This window comes from Amblyraja radiata, chromosome 2 (assembly GCF_010909765.2).
Source record: "Amblyraja radiata isolate CabotCenter1 chromosome 2, sAmbRad1.1.pri, whole genome shotgun sequence".
Taxonomy (NCBI): Eukaryota; Metazoa; Chordata; class Chondrichthyes; order Rajiformes; family Rajidae; genus Amblyraja; species Amblyraja radiata.
This window is the reverse complement of record NC_045957.1, coordinates 5845131-5866618: the sequence shown is the minus strand read 5'-3', so window position 1 is coordinate 5866618 and position 21488 is coordinate 5845131. Positions and strand designations below refer to the sequence as shown.

At 46.4% G+C, this 21488-nt stretch overlaps 1 protein-coding gene across 3 annotated transcripts in view; it reads right to left on the bottom strand.

Moving 5' to 3' along the window:
- Positions 1-12: 12 nt before the first annotated feature.
- Positions 13-21488, bottom strand: part of recql4 (RecQ like helicase 4) — a 69980-nt gene continuing 48504 nt past the window's right edge. For 2 of the 3 annotated variants that reach the window (XM_033041081.1, XM_033041090.1), the window contains exons 16-25: positions 20568-20772; positions 18033-18310; positions 17169-17306; positions 15693-15870; positions 12066-12195; positions 9795-9970; positions 6915-7101; positions 6083-6233; positions 5294-5402; positions 13-422 (exon numbers count right to left, since the gene is read on the bottom strand). In XM_033041081.1, coding sequence (XP_032896972.1) covers positions 298-422; positions 5294-5402; positions 6083-6233; positions 6915-7101; positions 9795-9970; positions 12066-12195; positions 15693-15870; positions 17169-17306; positions 18033-18310; positions 20568-20772 — 1677 coding nt within the window. In that variant the 3' untranslated portion in view covers positions 13-297. The remainder of the gene's footprint in view (positions 423-5293; positions 5403-6082; positions 6234-6914; positions 7102-9794; positions 9971-12065; positions 12196-15692; positions 15871-17168; positions 17307-18032; positions 18311-20567; positions 20773-21488) is intronic. The other variant, XM_033041099.1, reaches the window with a different exon arrangement.

Sequence of the window (21488 nt, the reverse complement as noted above, 5' to 3'; positions counted from 1 at the left end):
TAGAGACCACACTTCATGCTCAGAGCAAAATTTATTTATGATAAAACAACCTATTTATAAAAAAAAAGTAAAATCACATTTCCCAACGGCGTTCCTTTCTGTTTCTCGGAGTTGGATGGAAAGAGGAGAGCAGGAGGCATTGTCGTCCTGCCTCAGACCCTACAGAATACGTTGGCCTTGCTACCTGTCCTCTCATTGTCACATCTCTCACATCAGGACCATGGAAGTTGCAGAATGTTTACAGGCTCCTACTGCTGCTCCTTCCAACAATGTACATGTATCCACACCCAGAATACCTCACTGCTTCATTGCGATAATTTCCTCCTTTGCTATCTGCATTATTTTGTTGAAGTCAAATCTGAGATACTTTCTCCAGAATCTTCGATCCCGTCCATAAATCTTCGCCGGATAACAAGGGCTCTCTAGAAGAGGAGAAAATAAAATCAGGAAAGTGTTAATAAAAAATGCTTAACAAGTTGATACAAGGAACTGAGGATAAACACAAAGTGCTGGAGTGACTCAGCGGGTCAGGCAGCATCTCTGGGGGAAAAGGATGGGTGATGTTTCGGTCGGGACTTGTCTTCAACGAGTGTTGGGTTTCTGTCTGAGATGGGATCAGAGCCCAGAGTTGAATGGATTGTTTAAAGGTAAAGCAATAGTGGACTCGTTCTCCAGCCAGGAGTCAGAGTGGAGTGAGTGCGAACACAAGCCCGAGGATAGGCAGCGTAGTGGCTCAGCGGGTAGAGTTACTGCCTCACAGCACCAGAGACCCTGGTTCCATCCTAACTACGGGTGCGGTCTGTGTGGTCTGCATGTTCTCCCTGTGACCAATGGTGCTCTGGTTTCCTCCCACATCTCAAAGACATGCAGGTTTGTAGATTAACTGGCCTCTGTACATTGCCCCTAGAGTCTTCAGGCTGTGGTAATATTTATGGAAAATTGCTGGGAATGAGGGAAGAGTAATAAATGGGATTAATGTAGCCGGGTTGGTCGTTGATGAGTGCAGATTCAATGGGCTGAAAAGTCCATATAAGCCAAACAAAGGCAGGACCTTCACTGTGAATGGTAGGGCCTCGGGGAGTGTTGTAGAGCAGAGGGCTTTAGTAGTACAAGTAATGAGTTCCCTGAAACTGGTAGATAAGGTGGTTTTTGGCAAGCTTGCCACCATCAGTCAGGGAACAGAGTATAAAAGTTGGGATGTTATGTTGCAGTTGTACAAGACGTTGGTGAGGCCACATTTAGATTACTGTGGTTTTGGTTGCCCCATTACAGGAAAAAGATGCCATTGAACTGGAAAGAGTGCAGAGATTATTTACAAGGATGTTGCCAGGAGAGTTAGGACAGGCTAGGACTTTATTTCTTAGAATGTAGGAGGCTGAGGGGGTAATGTGATGGAGTGTATAAAGTCTAAGGGGCAAAAATAAAGTCAACGTGCAGTCTTTTTCCCCCAGAGTTGGGGAATCAAGAACTAGAAGGTATATGTTTAAGGTGAGAGGAAAAACATTTAATGGGGACCTAAGAGGCGCATATACAGAATGAGGAAATGGTAGAGATGAATGTAATTACAACATTTAAAAAGCAGTTGGACAGGAAAGGTTTAGAGCAGGGGTGTCAAACGCGAAGGGGTCCAATATGGCCTGCGAAGGGGATGTTTTGGTGGGGGAAAAAAAGTATATTCAACCATTTATTATGTACTAGACCAAGTGCAGACCCGTTGGGTCCCCGACCCCAACGCAATATTCCAACACTTACCCGTTCCCGTTGTGACGCCAGTTAAAATGCCGATCTCAAAATGGTGGTGGGCCCGGCAAGCCTTCCCCAACTGCGAACGCGCGGCTACCGGGCCCACTGCGCATACCTGTAGCAAGGCTGAGTGTGACTGAGTCTGAAGAAGGGTTTCGGCCCAAAACGTTGCCTATTTCCTTCGCTCCATAGATGCTGCCGCACTTTTGTCTACCTGCAAGGCTGAGACTGTTTGCTACTGTGGTTAAAAATGCCTTCCAAGAAAAGGTGACCGATTATCGGATATTCAACGATAATTGGAAAGATCGTTTTTTTTTCTGAGGTCAACGGCAAACCCGTGAGTCTGATATGCTCGCAACAAGTAGCTGTGGCAAAAGAGTACAATATCAAACGACACATGGAGAAAAATATGACAAGTACTCAGGACGACTCAGAACGCAAAAGGTAAACGAGCTTGAAGCAGCTCTGTGTTCATCCAAAGCCGAAAGACTCATGACGGAACGGTCAAGGCCAGCTATGTTATTGCCAACAAAATAGCTGCTGTGTCGAAGCCATACTCAGAGGGGGAATTCATCAAAGCATGCATGCTGATGGCGGGGAATTCATCAAAGCATGCATGCTGATGGCGGCTGAGCTGGTGTGCCCTGAGAAGAGACAGGCTTTTGGGAATATCAGCTTGTCAAGAAATACTGTGGCAGAGAGAATCGGGGACCTTGCAGGAGATTTGAACAGTCAACTAAAAGACAAAGTGAAGTCATTTATTGCCTTCTCTATCGCAATTGATGAGAGCACCGACGTGACTGATGTAGCTCAATTGGGAATATTTATTTGTGGTGTTGATGCATCTTTGACCATCACCAAGGAGTTTGTGGAGATGGTGCCCATGACAAACACCACATCGGCAAATAATGTTTTCTCCAGTCTCGTCGAGGCCTTGGACACACTGGGAGCTGACACCATGGACACTCTGTCAGCATGGCAACAGATGGCACACCGTCCATGGTCGGGAAAAACTCAAAGAGAAGGTTCAGACAGAGAATCCAGAGCAGGAATTCTGGAATTTTCATTGTAGCAGCTATGAAGCAGGAGCCTGAAAATGGACAATGTGATGGATGTAGTAATCAAAACGGTTAATTTTATTAGAGCAGTAATATGTAATATGGGACACGGCCTACCCTACCACACTGAAGTCCGCTGGTTGAGCAGATGGGTTGCGCTCAAACGGTTTTTTCAATTACGTGCGGAAATTGGACTATTGATGAACGAGAAAGGAAAGCTTGTGGCAGAGTTGGATGACCCAGACTGGCTTCATGATCTTGTGTTTTTGGTGGATATAACAGAGCACTTAAATGTGCTTAATGTTAACACGCAAGGCTGCAACAAACTTGTTACGGAATACTACAACCGCATTCGTGCCTTTCAAATTAAATTAGGCCTGTGGGAGATGCAGCTATCCCGGAGCAACCCAGCTCATTTCTCCTCTTTGCAGTCTGTGTGTGTCGCTCATGGGAATAATGACAACATGGACAGGTACAAGGACAAAATATCACGGCTGAAAAGTCAGTTTCAGAATCGTTTCCAAGTCTTCACTCACCTCGCGAAGGAATTCTCACTATTCCGTTTGCCATCAACGCAGCATCAGATGTGCCGGAGGAACTCCAAATGGATCCAATTGAAGTTGAGTGTAACTCGGCTTTGAAATATAAATTTGAGACTGTGGGTCTAGACTCATTCTATCACTACCTGGGACCGATGTACCCCAAGATGACAGACTTTGCCTCAAAGATCCTTGGCATGTTCGGGACAATATATCTCTGTGAGCAAGCGTTCTCCTTAATGAACATTAACAAATCCAAACTGGGCTCGCAGCTGACACACACACATCTAAATGACATTATGAAAATCACAACTGCCCAGAAACTGGTCCCTGATGTTGACAGGCTGGTTAAAGCCAAGTGTCTGGTAAAGTCAGGTGTCTGGAAGCAGCAAGTGAAAAATGAGTGACACGGTTTGATGCACTGCGACATGTAAGCAAAACGCATTATCAAATATTGAGTGTCATAATATTGTGCTTCATTCATTTTCTATCTATTATTGTAAATGTGATCACTTCATTAAAAATTCGAGGCTGTGTTCATTGAGTTTGATTGTTGGAAGCAGGCTAATAATAATTAGGTGCAGTTGTGTAGCCTACATTTACAATTTGTTTTGTTAGGTTTACATTTGTGTCTGCTAACGTTCGATTTCAAATGGTTTATTAATGGAAAGGGTGTGGCTCCCAAAACAATCTTAGCCAAAATAGCATATTATTTTCTTTTAAGCCCTGTCCCACTGTACAAGTTCATTCAAGAGCTCTCCCGAGTTTAAAAAAAAAATCAAACGAAGCACATAGAATGTACGTAGCGGGTACGTCGGAGCTCGGGGACGTCTCTTAGCGGCTCGTAACGCTAACGGCAGGTACTCGGGAAACGCGGACATATTGAAAAATGTCCACGAGAGCCCCGAGTACCTGCGAGCGGCCATTACCGTAAATCACCGAGTTCGAATCAGGGCAAACTCGGGAGAACACTTGAATTAACTCGTACAGTGGGACAGGGGTTTTGCTTTCTCCAACTTTCTTGTAACCTACGACTGTAAGTTAATAACAATCATAAAAGTGATGCTTGCAACGCATTCTTCATAAGAAACAAAATTCATAAAGTGAAACACTTTGTAGTTATAGCAGAGACTGAGACACACCAGAGAGCAGGTTGAAAAAACGAAGGCAACGAAAGCTGTGGGAGCACGCGCACGTGCGTTCACGCGTGCATAACTGATCCAGCCCGCAAGAAGTCGCATTTTGCCCAATCCGGCCCATGATCTAAAATGAGTTTGATATCCCTAGTTTAGAGGAATATGGGCCAAAAGCAGGTAACTAGGACTAGCTTAGATGGGACAGCATGGACGAGTTGTGCTGATGGGCCTGTTCCCGTGCTGTATAACTCCACGAATCGGGAAGGATTCATTTGGCCTCACACCAATAGTGTCACATTTTCCGTCCCATTCTCACAGACTTTTCTGTCCTAGGTCTCCTCCATTGTCAGAGTGAGGCTAACGCAAATTGGAGGAACAACATCTAATATTTCGCTTGGGCAGCTTACAGCCCAGTGGTATATTGATTTCTCTAACTTCAGGTAGCCCCGGGGCATTCCCTCTCTCTCTATCCCTCCCCCACCCAAATCGTTTTTCTCATTTGTACTCAACAAACAGCTAACAATGGCCTATTTCCTTCATCATTGTTACTTTTTTGCATATCTTTCATTAATTGTTCTTTATCTCTCTACATCATCGTCTATATCTCTCGTTTCCCAAATCCCTAACCAGTCTGAAGAAGGGTCTCGACCCCAAACGTCACCCATTCCTTCTCTCCAGAGATGCTCCCTGTCCCGCTGAGTTACTCCAGCTTTTTGTGTCACATGTAAACTTGGTTAAGTTATCACGCAGTACCCATGGAAACAAATGTAATTCCGCTCCGCTGGGATACTAAAACAATGGGAAAAATAACTTTTACCAATCCCGTGAAATATCCTCGCCACCGCTCTGCCCGAGAATTTTTCATCACTGCGGAGAGACAGGAACTGGCGGATGTCCGCTCGAATGTGATTCTCCCAGTCGTCGAACTGAAATAAAGAGACACCTTCAGGTGAATTCTTTCAACACCTTCATCCAATGCGAAGCTTTTAAAAAGGCCACGTGCAATGTCACCACAAGTCTGGGTCAAGGGACAATAATGTCTGATTATTGACATACCAAACTGACACCTGCAACTGCAGATACTGGAATCTTGAGCAGAACACAAAGTGCTGAATGAACTCAGGTCAGGCAGCACCTGTGGAGGGAATGGATAGGCCCGACTCAAAATGATGCCGAGCCAATCCCTCCACAGATGCTGCGTTTCCCGCTGAGTTACACCACCACTTTGTGTTTGCTCAAGTACACTGAGGTACAAGTGCAGTGAAGTTGATGTCATCCAAGTAGAAGCAGGCCATTCAACCCATCGTATCTACACCACCATTCAATTATGTTTCCAGCAGCATCAAAGGTTCATAGACTGGGACAAACACACACAAAGTCAAATTATACATAAATTGCTAAAAGACGACCAACCAAAAAAACACCTTCGTCACCACCTCAAGAAACTCGACCAAGTTAGTAAGACACGACCTTTTGTGTTCAGAAGCATTCTGACTGTCCCATATTAACCCTGTTATGACTTGAACGGTGCAGAGTCCATCAATGGGCTGAACTAGCATCTGCACGTTTCCAGCCCAAGGAACAGTCAAAAGCCAAGAGTACCCACCTTCACCCTGTCTAAATCGTCCTCCTCTTCCTCTGGGTGATGATCCTGGAGGTTGTTCTGATTAAAATAGTCCTTCAGCAGCTGCTTTAACTGTGAGCTTTTCTCCACCTCAACGGTGTCTGCACAGATGCCGCAGTTCTTAAAGGCCACGCTGGAGGGAGACAGAAAGAGATGAAAAGGCCCGTGACATTAATTAAATCACTTCACTGAATGCAGCGCCAACTGTGAGGATCTGCACTGCACCACGGGCAGGTAAGGAGCGAGGAGCTTCATCTGAAGAGTCCATTGTTGTAACACGCTGATTGGCACAGCTTGTTACAACAATGGTCAGCTAATGGAACTGCTGCCGTATAGTCCACCAACCCTGGGCCAATCCAGGCCTCAGATCTCAGCCGCTTCATGTAGTACACCCCCCCCCCCCCCCCCCCCCCCCCCAGTTCATCGCATTCACCTCAGTGGCACGGTGGCACAGCGACGGAGTTGATCCCTGACAGCACCAGACACCCGGGTTTGATCCCGAGTCCACATGCTGTCTGTAAGGAGTTTGCTTCCTGTGTCCGCATCGGTTTTCTCCGGTTGCTCCGGTTTCTTCCCACATCCCAAAGATGTACAGGTTTGTAGGTTAATTGGCTTTGATCAAAATTGTAAATTGTCTCTGGTGTGTAGGATAGTGCTAATGAACGGGGATCGCTGGTCCAAAGGGTCTGTTTCCGTGCTGTATCTCCAAAAACTAAAAAACTCAGCAGCACCCGCCTGTCTGCCTCCCTCCCACCTACCGCCAGCACTCGCTCACGTTACCCTGGCCTGCCTCATGGAGGTAGGCCGCTCTCACCTGTGAAAAGACCTGAAGGAGGCTTTGAGGCGGAAGAGTGCAGACCTCTCGTGGGCCAGCACCCGCTGGTGCAGAAACTCACACAGGTAATCCAGTTCCTCGTGGTCCAGATCTCCATACGATCGGAAGTGGAAGGAGAGCTCCCCGAACTCCACGTGCACCCCACTCTTCCCGGTGCCCTGCGTTCCTGGCAAGGCAGAGAGGAATAAGACTCGGCTGCAGGGGAGTCAGATGCACCAGGACCAGAACAATGGAATTCTTACTTGCTGCAGCTATATAGGCCCATTAACGCAACACTTAAACATATAACAATGAATAATACAATAAATTATCAATAGAGCTTGATAACCAGGTCACAATAGTGACAAACAAAGTACATAGTGTAACCAAACAAACTCCATACTGATTCGGTACCGAGGTACGGATATGATTAGGGTTAGACACAAAATGCTGGGGTAACTCAGCGGGTCAGGCAGCATCTCTGGAGAGAAGGAATGGGTGACGTTTCGGGTCGAGACTGTTCTTTCCCCTTCTGTGATTAGGGCTATGCAGGGTGGTTCAAGAGCCTGCTGGTTGGTGGGAAGAAGCTGTTCTTGAACCTGGAGGTTCTGTACCTTCTTCCCGATGGCAGCAGCGAGAAGGGGGTGGTGTGGGTCTTTGATGATATTGGTTGCCTCCTGTAGATCCCTTCGGCAGTGGGGAGGTTAATACCCGTGATGGACCAGGCAGTGCCCACCACTTGTTCCTGGGCCTTCGAGTGACCGTGCAAGGCCCCGCGGTTTTGCCGAGGGAAAAAGGCTGCGCTTTACTGCGAGGAAAGGAGCATATGAGTGGCAGCTGCAGGAGACAGCAGCAAGGAACAGTTCCTGGATTTAGGTACCGAGCTGCAGTGATTTGTATAGCATGCTATTCAAACTAATCAGATAATACTATACATCAACACAATCAAGTCAAACAAATACAACAGGTAAAGAATAGTGGAAAAAAGAGTGCAGAATATACACAGTTCTCAGCAAAGTCCAATGTCCACAACGAGGTAGAGGTGAATCGGACAGCACCCTAGCTTATGGAAGGACTGTTCAGAAGCCTGATAATTGAGGGGTAGAAGCTGTTCATAGAAACATAGAAAATAGGTGCAGGAGTAGGCCATTCGGCCCTTCGAGCCTGCACCGCCATTCAATATGATCATGGCTGATCATCCAACTCAGTATCCCGTACCTGCCTTCTCTCCATACCCCCTGATCCCTTTAGTCACAAGGGCCACATCTAACTCCCTCTTAAATATAGCCAATGAACTGGCCTCAACTACCTTCTGTGGCAGCGAATTCCACAGATTCATCACTCTCTGACGGGAACATAGAGAAGGATTGATTGCGGTGGGATGTTTTTGTTTATGTTGGCTCCTTTTCTGAGGCAACGTGAAGTGAGATGGAGTCAATGGTGGGAAGCCTGGTCTGTGCAATAGACTGGGCTACATCCACAATTCTGCGATTTCTTGCTGTCTTGAGCAGAGCTGTTCCCAAACCAAGCTGTGATGCAACCCGACAGTGTACTTTCTATGGTGCATCTGTAGAAACCTGTATGAGCCACTGGAGAGGCCATTACTCTTTGAGGAGAGACAGTAAGTGTTTAGCCTACATCTGCTGGAAGAGTGACAGGAAATCTCTTTGAAAGGTAGAAGATCACGAGAGGTAGTTGCCGACATACTGAGACATAATGAATCCGCCACTCAGCCCAGCGTGCAGGACTGTGGGTTTGTCGCAGTTCTTAACTCTCAGACCCACACGACCAGGTTCAGGAACAGCAACACACAAGGAACTGATGCTGGTTTACAAAAAAATTCAAATAGTGCTGGAGTGGTGACATTTCGGATCAGGACCCTTCTCCAGACATTTAGTGCCTGAAGAACTGCTCCAACCCAAAATGTGGCCTATCCATGTCTTCCAACAACCATCAGGTTTTTGAACCGACCTGTACAACCCAAATCCTACCTCAGCAAAGGAACAGTACGGACCACCCTTGCACCACCATGGACTTATTTTTCTCTAATTGCGTTTTGCACTGGTGTCTTGTTTTTTCGGTCGGTCTTCTTTTAGAAAATTTGTTTGCAATTTATGTATAATTTGTCTTTGTGTTTGTCCGAGTCTATGATGCTGCTGCAAGCAAAATTTTCATGATTTTCAAGATTTGAGAGGGAAAGATAGATCAGCCATGACTGAGTTACTCGATGGGTTGAATGGCCGACCTGCTCCTATGACTTTTGAAATTCATTGTACATGTACCTCATTCTACTTGAGCAAACACAAAGTGCTGGAATAACTCAGCGGGTCAGGCAGTATCTGCGGAGAGATTGGCAAGCCAGTTTCAGGTCGGGACCCTATCCATACCCTCCACAGAAGCTGCCTGAACAGCTGAGTTCCTCCAGCACTTTGTGTTCTGCTCAAGAATCCAGCATCTGCAGTTCCTGGTGTCTCGAAGATATTCTCCATCCTTGAATAAGGATATTGTGGAACAAAGTCTTAGTATTACTCTAGAGGGCGGCACGGTGGCTCAGCAATAGAGTTGCTGCCTTGCAGCGCCAGAGACCCGGGTTCCATCACGGCCACGGGTGCTGTCTGTAAGGAGTTTGTACGTTCTCCCCATGATCGAGTGGGTTTTCTCAGAGATCTTTAGTTTCCTCCCACACTCTAAAGACATACAGGTTTGTAGGTTAATTGGCTTGGTATGTGTAAATTGTCCCTAGTGAATGTAGGATAGTGTTAATGTGTGGGGATTACTGGTGGGTGAGGACTGGGTTGTCCGAAGGGCCAGTTTCCGTGCTGAATCTCGAAACTAAACTACAGTGCCCACTGGATGAACCCAAACAGCCTAAGTTGATACCTTGCTTGCACTGAGTCATCATCCACTGGAGTCGCCTCAGTTCTCCTTTGACAGGGATCAGCTCCCATCCCATTGAATCTGCCAGCTCCACCACATCAAATTCTATTGAACTGGAATGGGTGTGATCGATGCCGGACAAGCGCTCTTTTGCAAGGGCCACGGCCACCGGAGGGCATCTGCAAACAAAGATGTGAGCATCACTTTCAGTTACTAAACAGTCATTAAATGAAAGACGGAGTTCTTGAGGGACAAAAGAACATAAAACGAGCAAATTGCGATAGACTGAAGAAGGGTCTGGACCTGAAACATCAACTATTCCTTTTCTCCAGAGATGCTGTCTGTCCCGCTGAGTTACTCCAGCTTTTTGTGTCCATCATCAGTTTAAACCAGCATCAGCAGTTCCTTCCTACACACTCAATGTTGCCTGGATTGGAGGACTTCAGTTATGCAGAGATATTAGAAAGCCTGGGTGTGAGGGAGTCTGAGGGGAGACCTGATAGAAATATGTAAGATTATGAGACATGCATTGGATGAATGGTCAAAATCTTTCCCCCATGGTAAAGGGTTTCAAATAGTAGGGATATCAAAAACACAGACATATGGAGAGTAGTTGATGTCTGAAATGGGCTGCCAGGGGTGTTGGTGGAATCAGATATTATCACTATCTGAGGAGCCATCCTGGGGAACGGCTGCTAACCAGCAGCTGTTCGTTCAATTCACTTTTTTAAATTAGTTTTTAGTGAATTTTGTCCTATGTTTGTTGGGGAATTTGACTTTTTTATGTGGGGGGGAAGGGGGAAACTATTTTCTAGGTCCCTACCTGGTCGGTGAGGCAGCATTTTCCCCGGGCTGCACCGTCGACCCGTCCTTGCGGCCTACCAGCGGGAGTGGAGCGGCGTTTTCCTGGCGGGGACCGCCCAGCACCTTCAGCTTCGGTGGCGGCACAGCGCTGGAGCGCTATTGCGGAGCGGAGCGGAGCGGGCGATGCCTTGCCTGGGTCGCCGCGCTGGAGCTCCGGTATGCTGAGACCGCCGTGGTCAACACCGTTGAACTGCGGGACTGTGGAGCTGCCAGCCGCGGGCGGCGGCGCCGACTTTAACATCGGGAGCCTCGGAGCACCAACCGACGCGGCCCTGTCGGCTTCGGAATGCCACGGACTCCGTAGGGAATCGGCCGTTCCAGCCGCTGTGAGGACTCTCCCGACGCCGGAGCAACACCACCCGGCAAAAACGGCCAGGAACATCGGGCCTCCGTAGAGGCCTCAATAGGCCTGACTATGGGAGAACTGGGGATGGGGAGTGGACATTGTGCCTTCCCCCACAGTGGTAACCATTGTGGGGGGATTTTTTTTTGTGTGTAAATGATTATTTTATTCTGTGTCCAATATGGCTGCCGGAAGGGAGAGTGGACGCTGGCGTGCTTTAGTTGCTGCTGCTCTCTCTTCATATTTTATTTGAATACAATACAATACAATACAATATTGTGTTTTTGATTTTTGTCTTTGGATTGAATTCTGTCTTTAATTTGTGTACTGGTGATGTCTTTACTATTTATTTCATTCCGCTTACATGTTTTTACTCTATTTGCTAAATTTTGTAAGGTGTCCTTGAGACTCTTGAAAGGCGCCCATAAATAAAATTTATTATTATTATTATTATTATTATCTTTAAGAGCTTTTTAGAGAGGCACTTAAATAGCAAATTGTAGATGCAAGGAACTGCAGCTGCTGGTTTACAAAAGACATAGTGTTGGAGTAACTCAGAGGATCAGGCAGCACCTCTGGAGAACATGGATATGCGACGTTTCAGGCGAGACCCTTCTGAGGAGTCCAGACTTAAATCAGGTATAGAGGAATGTGGACATAATGCAGACAAATTGGATGTGTAGATGGGCAAAAAGGTCAGTGTGCTTGAGTAGGGATGAAATGTCAATGTATTTGCCTTTTCTTGTGAAAGACTCTCTTGACCACTTTTAAACCCTGCACATCCTGCTAAGTGCAACCTCCAACTAGAACAGGGACTCTTTGGACAGAGGGTGGTGAATCTGTGGAATTATTTACCACAGAAGGCTGTGGAGACCAAATCAGTGAATATTTTTAAGGCAGAGATAGCTAGATTCTTGATTAGTATGGGTGTCAGAGGGTATGGTGAGAAGGCAGGAGAAGGATAGGATGGAGAGATAGATCAGTCATGATTGAATGGCAGAGTAGATTTGCTGTGCTGAATGTCCTAATTCAACTCCTATTTCATATGACCTTACGACAATGTTTACCTTCTTGCCGTGGCCCGGAGCTGTGTAGGCCCGTTGTAACAGGTGAGGCGACAGGTTGAATAGGTTGGGTGGATCAACTCCAGCCAGTGTTGGGGGTGGAGCTCCAGGTAGCAGAGTAAAGTCTCAATTCCTGCAAAAGTGAACAGGAGTTAAGTATCCCGACTGGTTGTATTGTGGTCTGGTAAAGCAATTTCAATGCAAGAAGCTGCAGAGAGTGGTGGATGCATCCTTCTCCATCACGGGTACAGCCCTCCCCACCATCAAAAGCATCAACACCAGGTGCTGCCACATGAAGCTGGCATCTATCATCAAGGATCCCCACCATACAAGTCATGCCCTTTTCACACTGCTACTGTCAGGCAGGAGGTCCAGAATCCTGAAGTCCACACCACCAGGTTCAGAAACAGTTGCTTTCCTACAACCATCAGGTTCTTGAACTAATTTGTACAACACTAATTCTACGTCGACACAGAACACTATGGACCACCTCCTGCACTACCATCAACGATCATTTTCTTTAAATGAGATTTGCACTAATGTCTTGTTATTTTTGCAGTCTTCTTTCAGAATTTATGTGTGCAATTTCTGTCAAATTTGTTTTTGTGTGTGGTCTGAGTATGTGTCAGTGATGATATTGCTCACAAGATTTTCATTGTACCTTGTGCCTTTGTTGTGCTTGTGCATATAACAATAAACTCGATTTGACTTGACTTTACTTCACTTGACCACAGCACTGAAAGAAACAGCAGGTGCGCTGAGTTACTCCAACTTTTTGTGACTACCATCAAATACCACTCTCCCTAGCGGGTAAATCACTCAGCCCCAGGACGCAACAACTAAATATCGAATCAACAATGAACATCGCACTCAGATAGGTTTCCTTTAGTTCAGTTTACTTTTATATTGAATATATATACTTAAAATTTAACTCAAAATTGGGGTGGAATGATGAACGAAAAATCTGTTCAGAATGTCTCTAAAATGAAAAAATATGAAGCTAAATACAGTGGTTACAGGGAAATAAGTAATATATATTAGTAGTATTTCAATGACTAAACCGTTGAACTGGATGTAAGGAGAAAGACAGGCCGATGGAATGGGCAAACACTTAGCAGATGACATAATCCAGCAATATACAAAATGTTACCTGTCGACTTGAAGGACAAGAGGGAATATGTTAATAAATCATGGGGCACAACTTTAAAAGAATTGTTGATAGAGAGTGGTCATGGTGCCGATTCCAAGTAGCCGGGCAGGTTTTATGTGTCAAAGGCATCAGATGACAACAAGCACAGCAAGACAGCAGGCAAGGGAGGGATACAGATCACGTGTAGTTGGATGGGATCAGTTGATATTGGCATCATAGTCGGCACAGACATTGTGGGCCGAAGGGCCTGTTTCAGTGCTGTACTGTTCTATGTTCTAATATGTGGAGACAAAGAGTAACAGCCAATTAATATTTGGCTTATTCACTGCAGTCTGCTAGAGTGGACAGGTCTGACAGATGGAGACAAGTTAAAGGTTCAATAAACTCTCATCCATTGTTGGTTTGGATAACACACTCTTGACGTCTTCTGAGTCTAGTGGAACCCACTTATTAACGTCAGAAGATGCTTCAGGGGAGTGAACCCTCGGAAAGTGCCTGGACCTGATGGTATACCCGGTCGTGTTCTCAAAACCAGTGCAGACCAACTGGCTGGAGTTTTTACGGACATTTTCAACCTCTCACTTGTGAGGTCTGAGGTTCCCACCTGCTTCAAAAGGGTATCAATAATACCGGTGCCCAAGAAGAGCAAGTGACGTGCCTCAACAACTATCGACCAGTGGCACTAACGTCTGTGGTGATGAAGTGCTTTGAGAGGTTGATTATGGCGCATATCAACTCCTACCTCGACAAGAACATCGACCCACTGCAGTTAGCTTACCGCCACAACAGGTCAACGGTGGATGCGATCTCTCTGGCTCTCCACTCCTCTCTGGACCACTTGGACAACAAAAACTGATATGTCATGCTGTTATTCATTGATTATAGCTCGGCATTTAACACAATCATCCCCTCCAAGCTGGTAACCAAGCTCTCAGATCTTGGTCTCTGCGCATCCCTTTACAATTGGATCCTCGACTTCCTCATTCACAGACCAGTCTGTCCGTATTGGTGGAAATGTGTCATCCTCGATAACAATCAGCACGGGAGCACCTCAAGGCTGCGTGCTCAGCCCCCTGCTGTACTCACTCTATACTCATGACTGCGTAGCCAGACATAGTGCGAACTCCGTCATCAAGTTTGCCGACGACACCACTGTTGTGGGACGTATCACTGATGGTGACGAGTCAGAGTATAGAAGTGAAATCGACCGATTGACCATATGGTGCCAGCACAATAACCTGGCCCTCAATACCAGCAAAACCAAGGAACTGATTGGGGACTTTGGAAGAGGTAGGATAAGGACCCACAATCCCGTTTATATCAACGGATCGATGGTGGAAGAGGTCAAGAACTTCAAATTCCTGGGCGTGCATATCTCTGAAGATCCCTCCTGGTCCCAGCACACTGATACAATTATAAAGAAAGCACATCAGCGCCTCCACTTCCTGAGAAGATTATGGAGAGTCGGTATGTCAAGGAAGACTCTCTCGAACTTCTCGCACAGTAGAGAGCATGCTGACCGGTTGCATCGTGGCTTGGTTTGGCAACTTGAGCGTCCAGGAGCGGAAAAGGCTGCAAAAAGTTGTAAACACTGCCCAGTCCATCATCGGCTCTGACCTCCATCATCGGCTCTGACATCGAGGGGTTCTATCGCAGTCGCTGCCTCAAAAAGGCTGCCAACATCATCAAGGACCTACACCATCCTGGCCACACATTCATCTCTCCGTTGCCATCAGGTAGAAGGTACAGGAGCCTGAAATCTGCAACATCCAGGTTCAGGAACAGCTGCTCCCCCACAGCCATCAGGCTATTAAACACAACTTCAAACAAATTCTGAACTAGGCCAATTGCACTTTATCTGTTTATTTATGTGTATATATAAGGTCTATGGTATATAGACACACTGCTCTGTTCTGTATTTATGACTACAATATTCTGTTGTGCTGCAGCAAGCAAGAATTTCATTGTCCTATCTGGGACGCATGACAATGAACTCTCTTGACTTGACTTGGCACATGAATATGCAGAAAAATGGAGGGATATGGATCTTGTGCAGACAGAGGAGATTAAATTGGCATTATATTCAGCACAGACATTGTGGGCTGAAGTGCGAGTACCTGTGCTGTACAGTCCTATGCTTTAATCCAATGCTTTTGCCAGGTGAACTCAGGCTCACGTCATTCTTCATGCATTACCCTAGTGCCAACATTCCCCGGGGTCAATTTTCTGTATTTATAACATTTCCACCCGGATTTGATCCTGACTACAGGTGCTGTCCGTACAGAGTTTGTACGTTCTCGTTGTAACCGCGTGGGTATTCTCCAGGTGCTCTGGTTCACTCCCACAGTCAAAGACGTACAGGTTTGTTGGTTAATCTGCTTTGGTAATAGTGTACGAGGTGATCGCTGGTCGACATGGACTTGGTGGGCCGAAGGGCCTGTTTCCGTGCAGTGTCTCTAAAGTCTAAAGTAAAGTCTTACCTTCCTCCCGGATATCCAACATTTCCACAGTTTTCTGCATTGGCAGTGCTCGCTCGTGTCTGTGGCAGATCCTCGGAGGAGTCCTGCCTAATTCTTTGAGGTTTTGAACTTCCTCAGGAGGACCCTCTTCACATGGATCAGGGATTTCCATCATCTCATCATCTGCAATTTCCCCGCTCTGTAGGAGGAAATAAGATGCATCCGTTTTTGCAGGATAGGGGAGTCAAAATCAGGAGGGCACAGGTTCAGGGAGGGAAGGATAATATTTAAAAGAGAACCTGAGGAACGATTTCTTAACAGAGGAAGTGGTGGAGGTAGGTAGAATTGCAATGCTTAAAAGACATTTGGACAGATACATGGTAGACAAAAATGCTGGAGCAACTCAGCAGGTGCAGCAGCATCCATGGAGCGAAGCAAATAGGCAACGTTTCAGGCCGAAACCCAAGAAGGGCTTCGGCCCAAAACGTTGCCTATTTCCTTCGCTCCATAGATGCTGCTGCACCCGCTGAGTTTCTCCAGCATTTTTGTCTACCTTCGATTTTCCAGCATCTGTAGTTCCTTCTTAAACACTATGGACAGATACATGGATAGGAAAGGTTTAGATGGATATGGGCACAAGGTAGGCAAATGCAATTAGTTCAGAAAGGCACTTTGGCTGGCATAGATGAGTCGGGCCAAAGGCTCTTGTGCTATATGACGCTATGACGTAATGGCTCTATAGTCTTAATTTCCAACACAGCAAAAACTGGCTACCTAAAGCAAAAGCTCACAAAATGTTATAATTTTGGGAAGGGCTCTAGAGGCTGACTTCAACCTGGAACACACCACCTGAGGGGTGGGTGGAGGCAGATATTCTTATAACCTTTAAGAAACATCCGGGCAAGCACCCCAAATCACAAAGGCATAATTGGCTTACTTTGAACAAGTTCTCTCTCTGAGTTACTCCAGCATTTTGTGTCTATCTTCGGTGTAAAGCAGCATCTACAGTTCCTTCCTACACATAATAGGATGTGGAGCAGGTGCTGATATACAGAATTAGTAGAGATAAGTACGATGGTCAGCAGTGATATAGTGGGCTGAAGGGCCTGTTCCAGTGCTGCACAATTATAACCATACTTAAGTCTTTAGAGAAGGGTTTGAACTTACAACCTTTAGCAAATGCAAACATTGAACCGCCATTGAATCAGCAGACAGTACAGTTCAAATATTCAGGATGGGCAAAAGTATTGGCCTTACATGTAAAAAAAGTCCTAATTACTTTTTTCAAAAATGACTCATTCAAGGACTGTGGGCTTCACAGCTGAACCAGCATTTAATTGCCCTTGAGAATGTGGTGGTGAACCACTGCAGTCCTTGAGGTGCAGAAATACGCACATTGCGTTGCATAATTTGTCCAGTTTCTGCACTGTATTAATCTTACCCAAGACATAGGAGCAGAACGATCGACCAATTGCTGCAAGCAGATTGTTAACTTACACTGATGATGTCCTGCTGCTTCTGATAGATTTCACGGCACTTGCAGGGAGGGAATACTTTCTGCACCAGTTTTTTGATGGTGTAATAATCCACGGTGTCAGCATAGATGTGCCTTCGCAGTTCGTTCATATCCCCACCCTGTGCAAAAGATATTGAACAGCATGGCTCAGTTGTTAACACTTCACTGGTAAAAATGCACCAGTGTGCAGTAAGATGCAGCCGCAACCTTTTCCAATTAAGACGTGCAGGTTTGTAGATTAATTGGCTTTTGTAAATTGTGCAGGATAGAACTAGTGCAGGATTGTTGGTTGGTGCAGACTTGATGGACTGAAGAGTCTGTTTCCATGCTGTATCTCCAAACTAAACTAAGCTAAGTGGGAACCTGGTATTTTTCTTGGTGTATAAAAATCTCCCTCCCCCTCTCCATGTCACTCTTTCATGAAGTTTCTTCCTATCTACATAAATCCATGCCCTCTGATTCTGTATTTTTGCTTACAATATTCTGTTGTGCTGCAGCAAGCAAGAATTTCATTGTCCTATCTGGGACACATGACAATAAACTCTCTTGACTTGACTTGACGATGGAAACACTTTCACCTTGTGTGATCGTCAAACTCTCCATGATATTGAGTAGTTCTATTAAATATCCCCTTTACCTTTTTGCTTTTGGACAATATTATAGAATCTGAACACCCTTATCTTTGCTCTTCTACGATTAAACGCAGTTTACTTTTACTTATCTCCTAGTCCCTGGTTTGTCTCCAGTAAATCCAAATACGAATCCGTCGATTTCTCTGACACCCGAAGGAGCCTGCTGCACACGGGGAGGGAGCAGAGTTTCGGCAACCTCAGTCAGCTCCTCACCTCTGGGTCGAGGAAGAGGTGGCAATGGGCTGGCTTCCCGTCTCTTCCTGCGCGGCCAATCTCCTGCACGTAACTCTCGAAGCCCTTCGGCATGTTGTAGTGAATGATCCCCCGGACATCAGCCTTGTCCAACCCCATGCCGAAGGCAACGGTGGCCACCACCACTCGCAGCTGCCCGCTCATGAAGTTGTTCTGGATTCTCCTTCGTTCGCTTGCAGACATCCCTGCGTGGTAGCAGTCAGCGATCCACTTTAAAGGTCGCCTCACCTTCTTCCTAGCTTGGAGGTTATTGAAAAACAAAAGATTAAAATAAGGAAAACTGTCGATGCAAAACCTTCACTGAAACAAAAATAATGTGTGCCAATATATTTTTCCAATGACATTAATAACAAAACACAGAAACCACAAAATCAGAGCCTTTTGACTGCTCAGCCATTCCTTAAGATTCTGTATCTCGTTACTAAACTCCAGCTCTCTCCAATTAGGGCAGGGGTCGGCAACCTACGGCCCCCGGGCCGAATGCGACCCGTAACCCAAAATCATCCGGCCCGCAGGCAAATTTTTTTTCCTGTAATTATCCGGCCCACAGACTTCCATCATTTCCAGTACCTCCCGGGCCCGAGGCCGCGGAACCCAACCGCGATGGCGCAAGGAGGCCTGCACTTGCGGCTGCAATGGCGGAGCCGTCGAGCGCAGCCATGCGCCGAGCTCTGGCTGTACCGCATCTTGCGCAAAGCCTCCGGCACGGACGCGCACCTTCTGTGTCTGGGCTTCACTGTGGGGATCGGGGTTGTCAATAGGCCGGGGATGAGTGAGTGTGAGAATTTGAGCCACCGCCTTCAGGACAGAGCCAAGGCAATGGTCCGTAGGTGCGCCATGTTCGTGAGTGCCCGTAACTAGGGGCCAGTGCTCTGGGTGGCGTCCTCGAAGAGGCGGGATCTATGTACAATACCATACCGTTTATTTGTCATTTGAACCTCACATGAAGTTCAAACGAAATTTGGTTTCTGCAGTCATACAAACAAGAAAAAGAACCAAGACACACACCAACACAATTTACACAAACATCCATCACAGTGAATCTCCTCCTCACTGTGATGGAAGGCAAAGTCTTGTCTCACCCCTGCTCTCCATTCTTCTCCCGTTGTCAAAGTCAAAGTCAAAGCCCTCGGCGGGCACTAGCAAGTAAGATGTAAGACCCCGCTCCAGGTCACTTTCAACCCCGAACTTCGGGCGGGAGAAGTTGCTGTTGCTGGTGCTCCATAAAGCAGTCTCCCACCGGGGACCCGCGAGCTCCCGGTGTCACCATCCATCAGAGTCGGGCCGCAGCAGCGCGCCACCACAGCTCTCCACACTCCGAAGCCGGCCAGCTCCACGATGGTAAATCCGCAGCTCCGCCGGCTCCGTGACTTGAGCCCCCAGGTCGTTCCGGTTGGAGGCCGCTCCACGGTGCTAGGCCCCAACGACAACGGAGACCCGACAGGGAAAAGGTCGGGTCCCCGTACAGGGAAGAGATTTAAAAGTTTCCCCCACCCACCCACCCCCCCGCCCCCCACACATACACAATTAAAAACCCACTACAAACTATACCCTCAACGGGACAAAAAAACAAAAAAAAAAGACAGACGGACTGCAGAGGCCGCTGCGACGTCGGTCACGCCGCCCACCAAAAAAACAAAACAAAAAAAAACGTGATTTGATGTCTGCCATCCGGGGCTGGATCCATGTGTACACGTGATAGATGTGGCCCGCCATCTGCTCACAGACATGCGTCCTGGCCCCTATGCAGAACATGGTTGCCGACCGCTGCATTAGGGGCCATGCCTCTTGAGTCTAGAAATATATCAAACTCCTTAAATTTGAAGTGCTGGAGGAATTCAGGAGAGTTGCCAAGAGAACTTAGGGTTGACAATGTTTCGGGTCAGGACCCTTCTTCAGACTGATCCAAACCTGAGATGTCATCTGTCTATTCCCTCTGCAGAGACTGCTTGACCCGCTGAATTCCTCTGTCACTTTGTGTTTTGCTCAAAGTATCAGCACCTCCAGTTTCATATGTCTCCTTCTTAAATATATTCATCAACTAAGCTACCCCTGCCTTCTCTGTGAGAGAATGCCATGGGTCTACCAGCCTCTGATCAAAGAAATTTCTCATCACTGTCTTAATCGCTTTACCCGTATATTCTGAGGCTGCTTCATCTTTGTTCAAAGCATGCTCAAAATAATTTCATCCCCTCTCAGTCCCAGCCTGGAGATTTTCTCTGCTGGATTCTCCGTGAAAGAGAATCCAAACAGCATTTTTGAACAATGCAAGGTTTACACTGTGTAGGAACTACAGATGCTGGGTTATTCCGAAGATAGACACAAGTGTTGGAGTAACTCAGCAGGTCAGGCAGCATCTTTGGAGAAAAGGTATAGGTGATCTTTCGGGTTAGGATCCTTCTTCAGACTGGAGATCATATTACCAGGTTTGCAAGGACTCCAAGGTTTATACCACTTTCCTTGCTATCTATTGCTCCAGTGGTTTGGTTCACTTACCCATGGCTTTTTTCTTCCTTGCTATAATTTCTTCAGGCATCTCCTCCTCCTTGTTCACTTCCAGTGTTGACTCTTTCAGTGTCACTCCCTGGAGACAGGTCCGAAGCAAAGCTGCAATGCGAGTTGTCTCCTCCCGCCGAGTGCAGTAGACAATAATGGAATCCAAGGAGGCAAACCGTTCGCCTCGGATCAGAGCCACGAGGGCCTGGGGAAGAATTGAAGAGTTTAGCTAAAACCAGCACATCAATAGGAAACACACCATAACGGCGGTACACTCAAGACCAATTTTCCGTTAAGCCAGATCATGGTTGCCATGAGATTCAACCCATTAAATCAGAAGCCCTTTGACTATTTAAGTTTATTGGAGGCACTGCCTTAAAAAAGGCAGCCAATATCATCAGAGATCCACACCACCTGTTTCTCATGACTGCAAACAGGAAGATGGTACAGGAGTCTGAAAACCAGTGACCTCCAGGAGCAGCTTCTTCCCGACAACCATCTGGCTCTTGAACACTACACAACACTAATCTCAACTATGAACTTCTATGGACAGTCTTTGGTTGCATTAAGGACTTTGTTTTTATGCACTAGTATTGTAATTATTAATTTATTGTTTATTATATATTATCTATGTGTAATGTGGTTAGAGGCCTGTTATTCTGCTGCAAGTAAAATTTCATTGTTCCGTTGTCAGTTCATTTAACAACTAAACACTCTTGACCTCTCTGTACATTATATTTATCATCAATTTTGTTGTCACTCAAAACGTACTAAACAAAGAAAGACATCTGCCCTTTGCTTTACCACTACAGTGCATAGTGGTACAGTTGATAGAGCTGCTGCCTCACAATGCCAGAGACCTGGGCTCAATCCTGACCGTAGGTGTTAACTGTGTGGAGTTTGCACATTCTGCCTATGGTT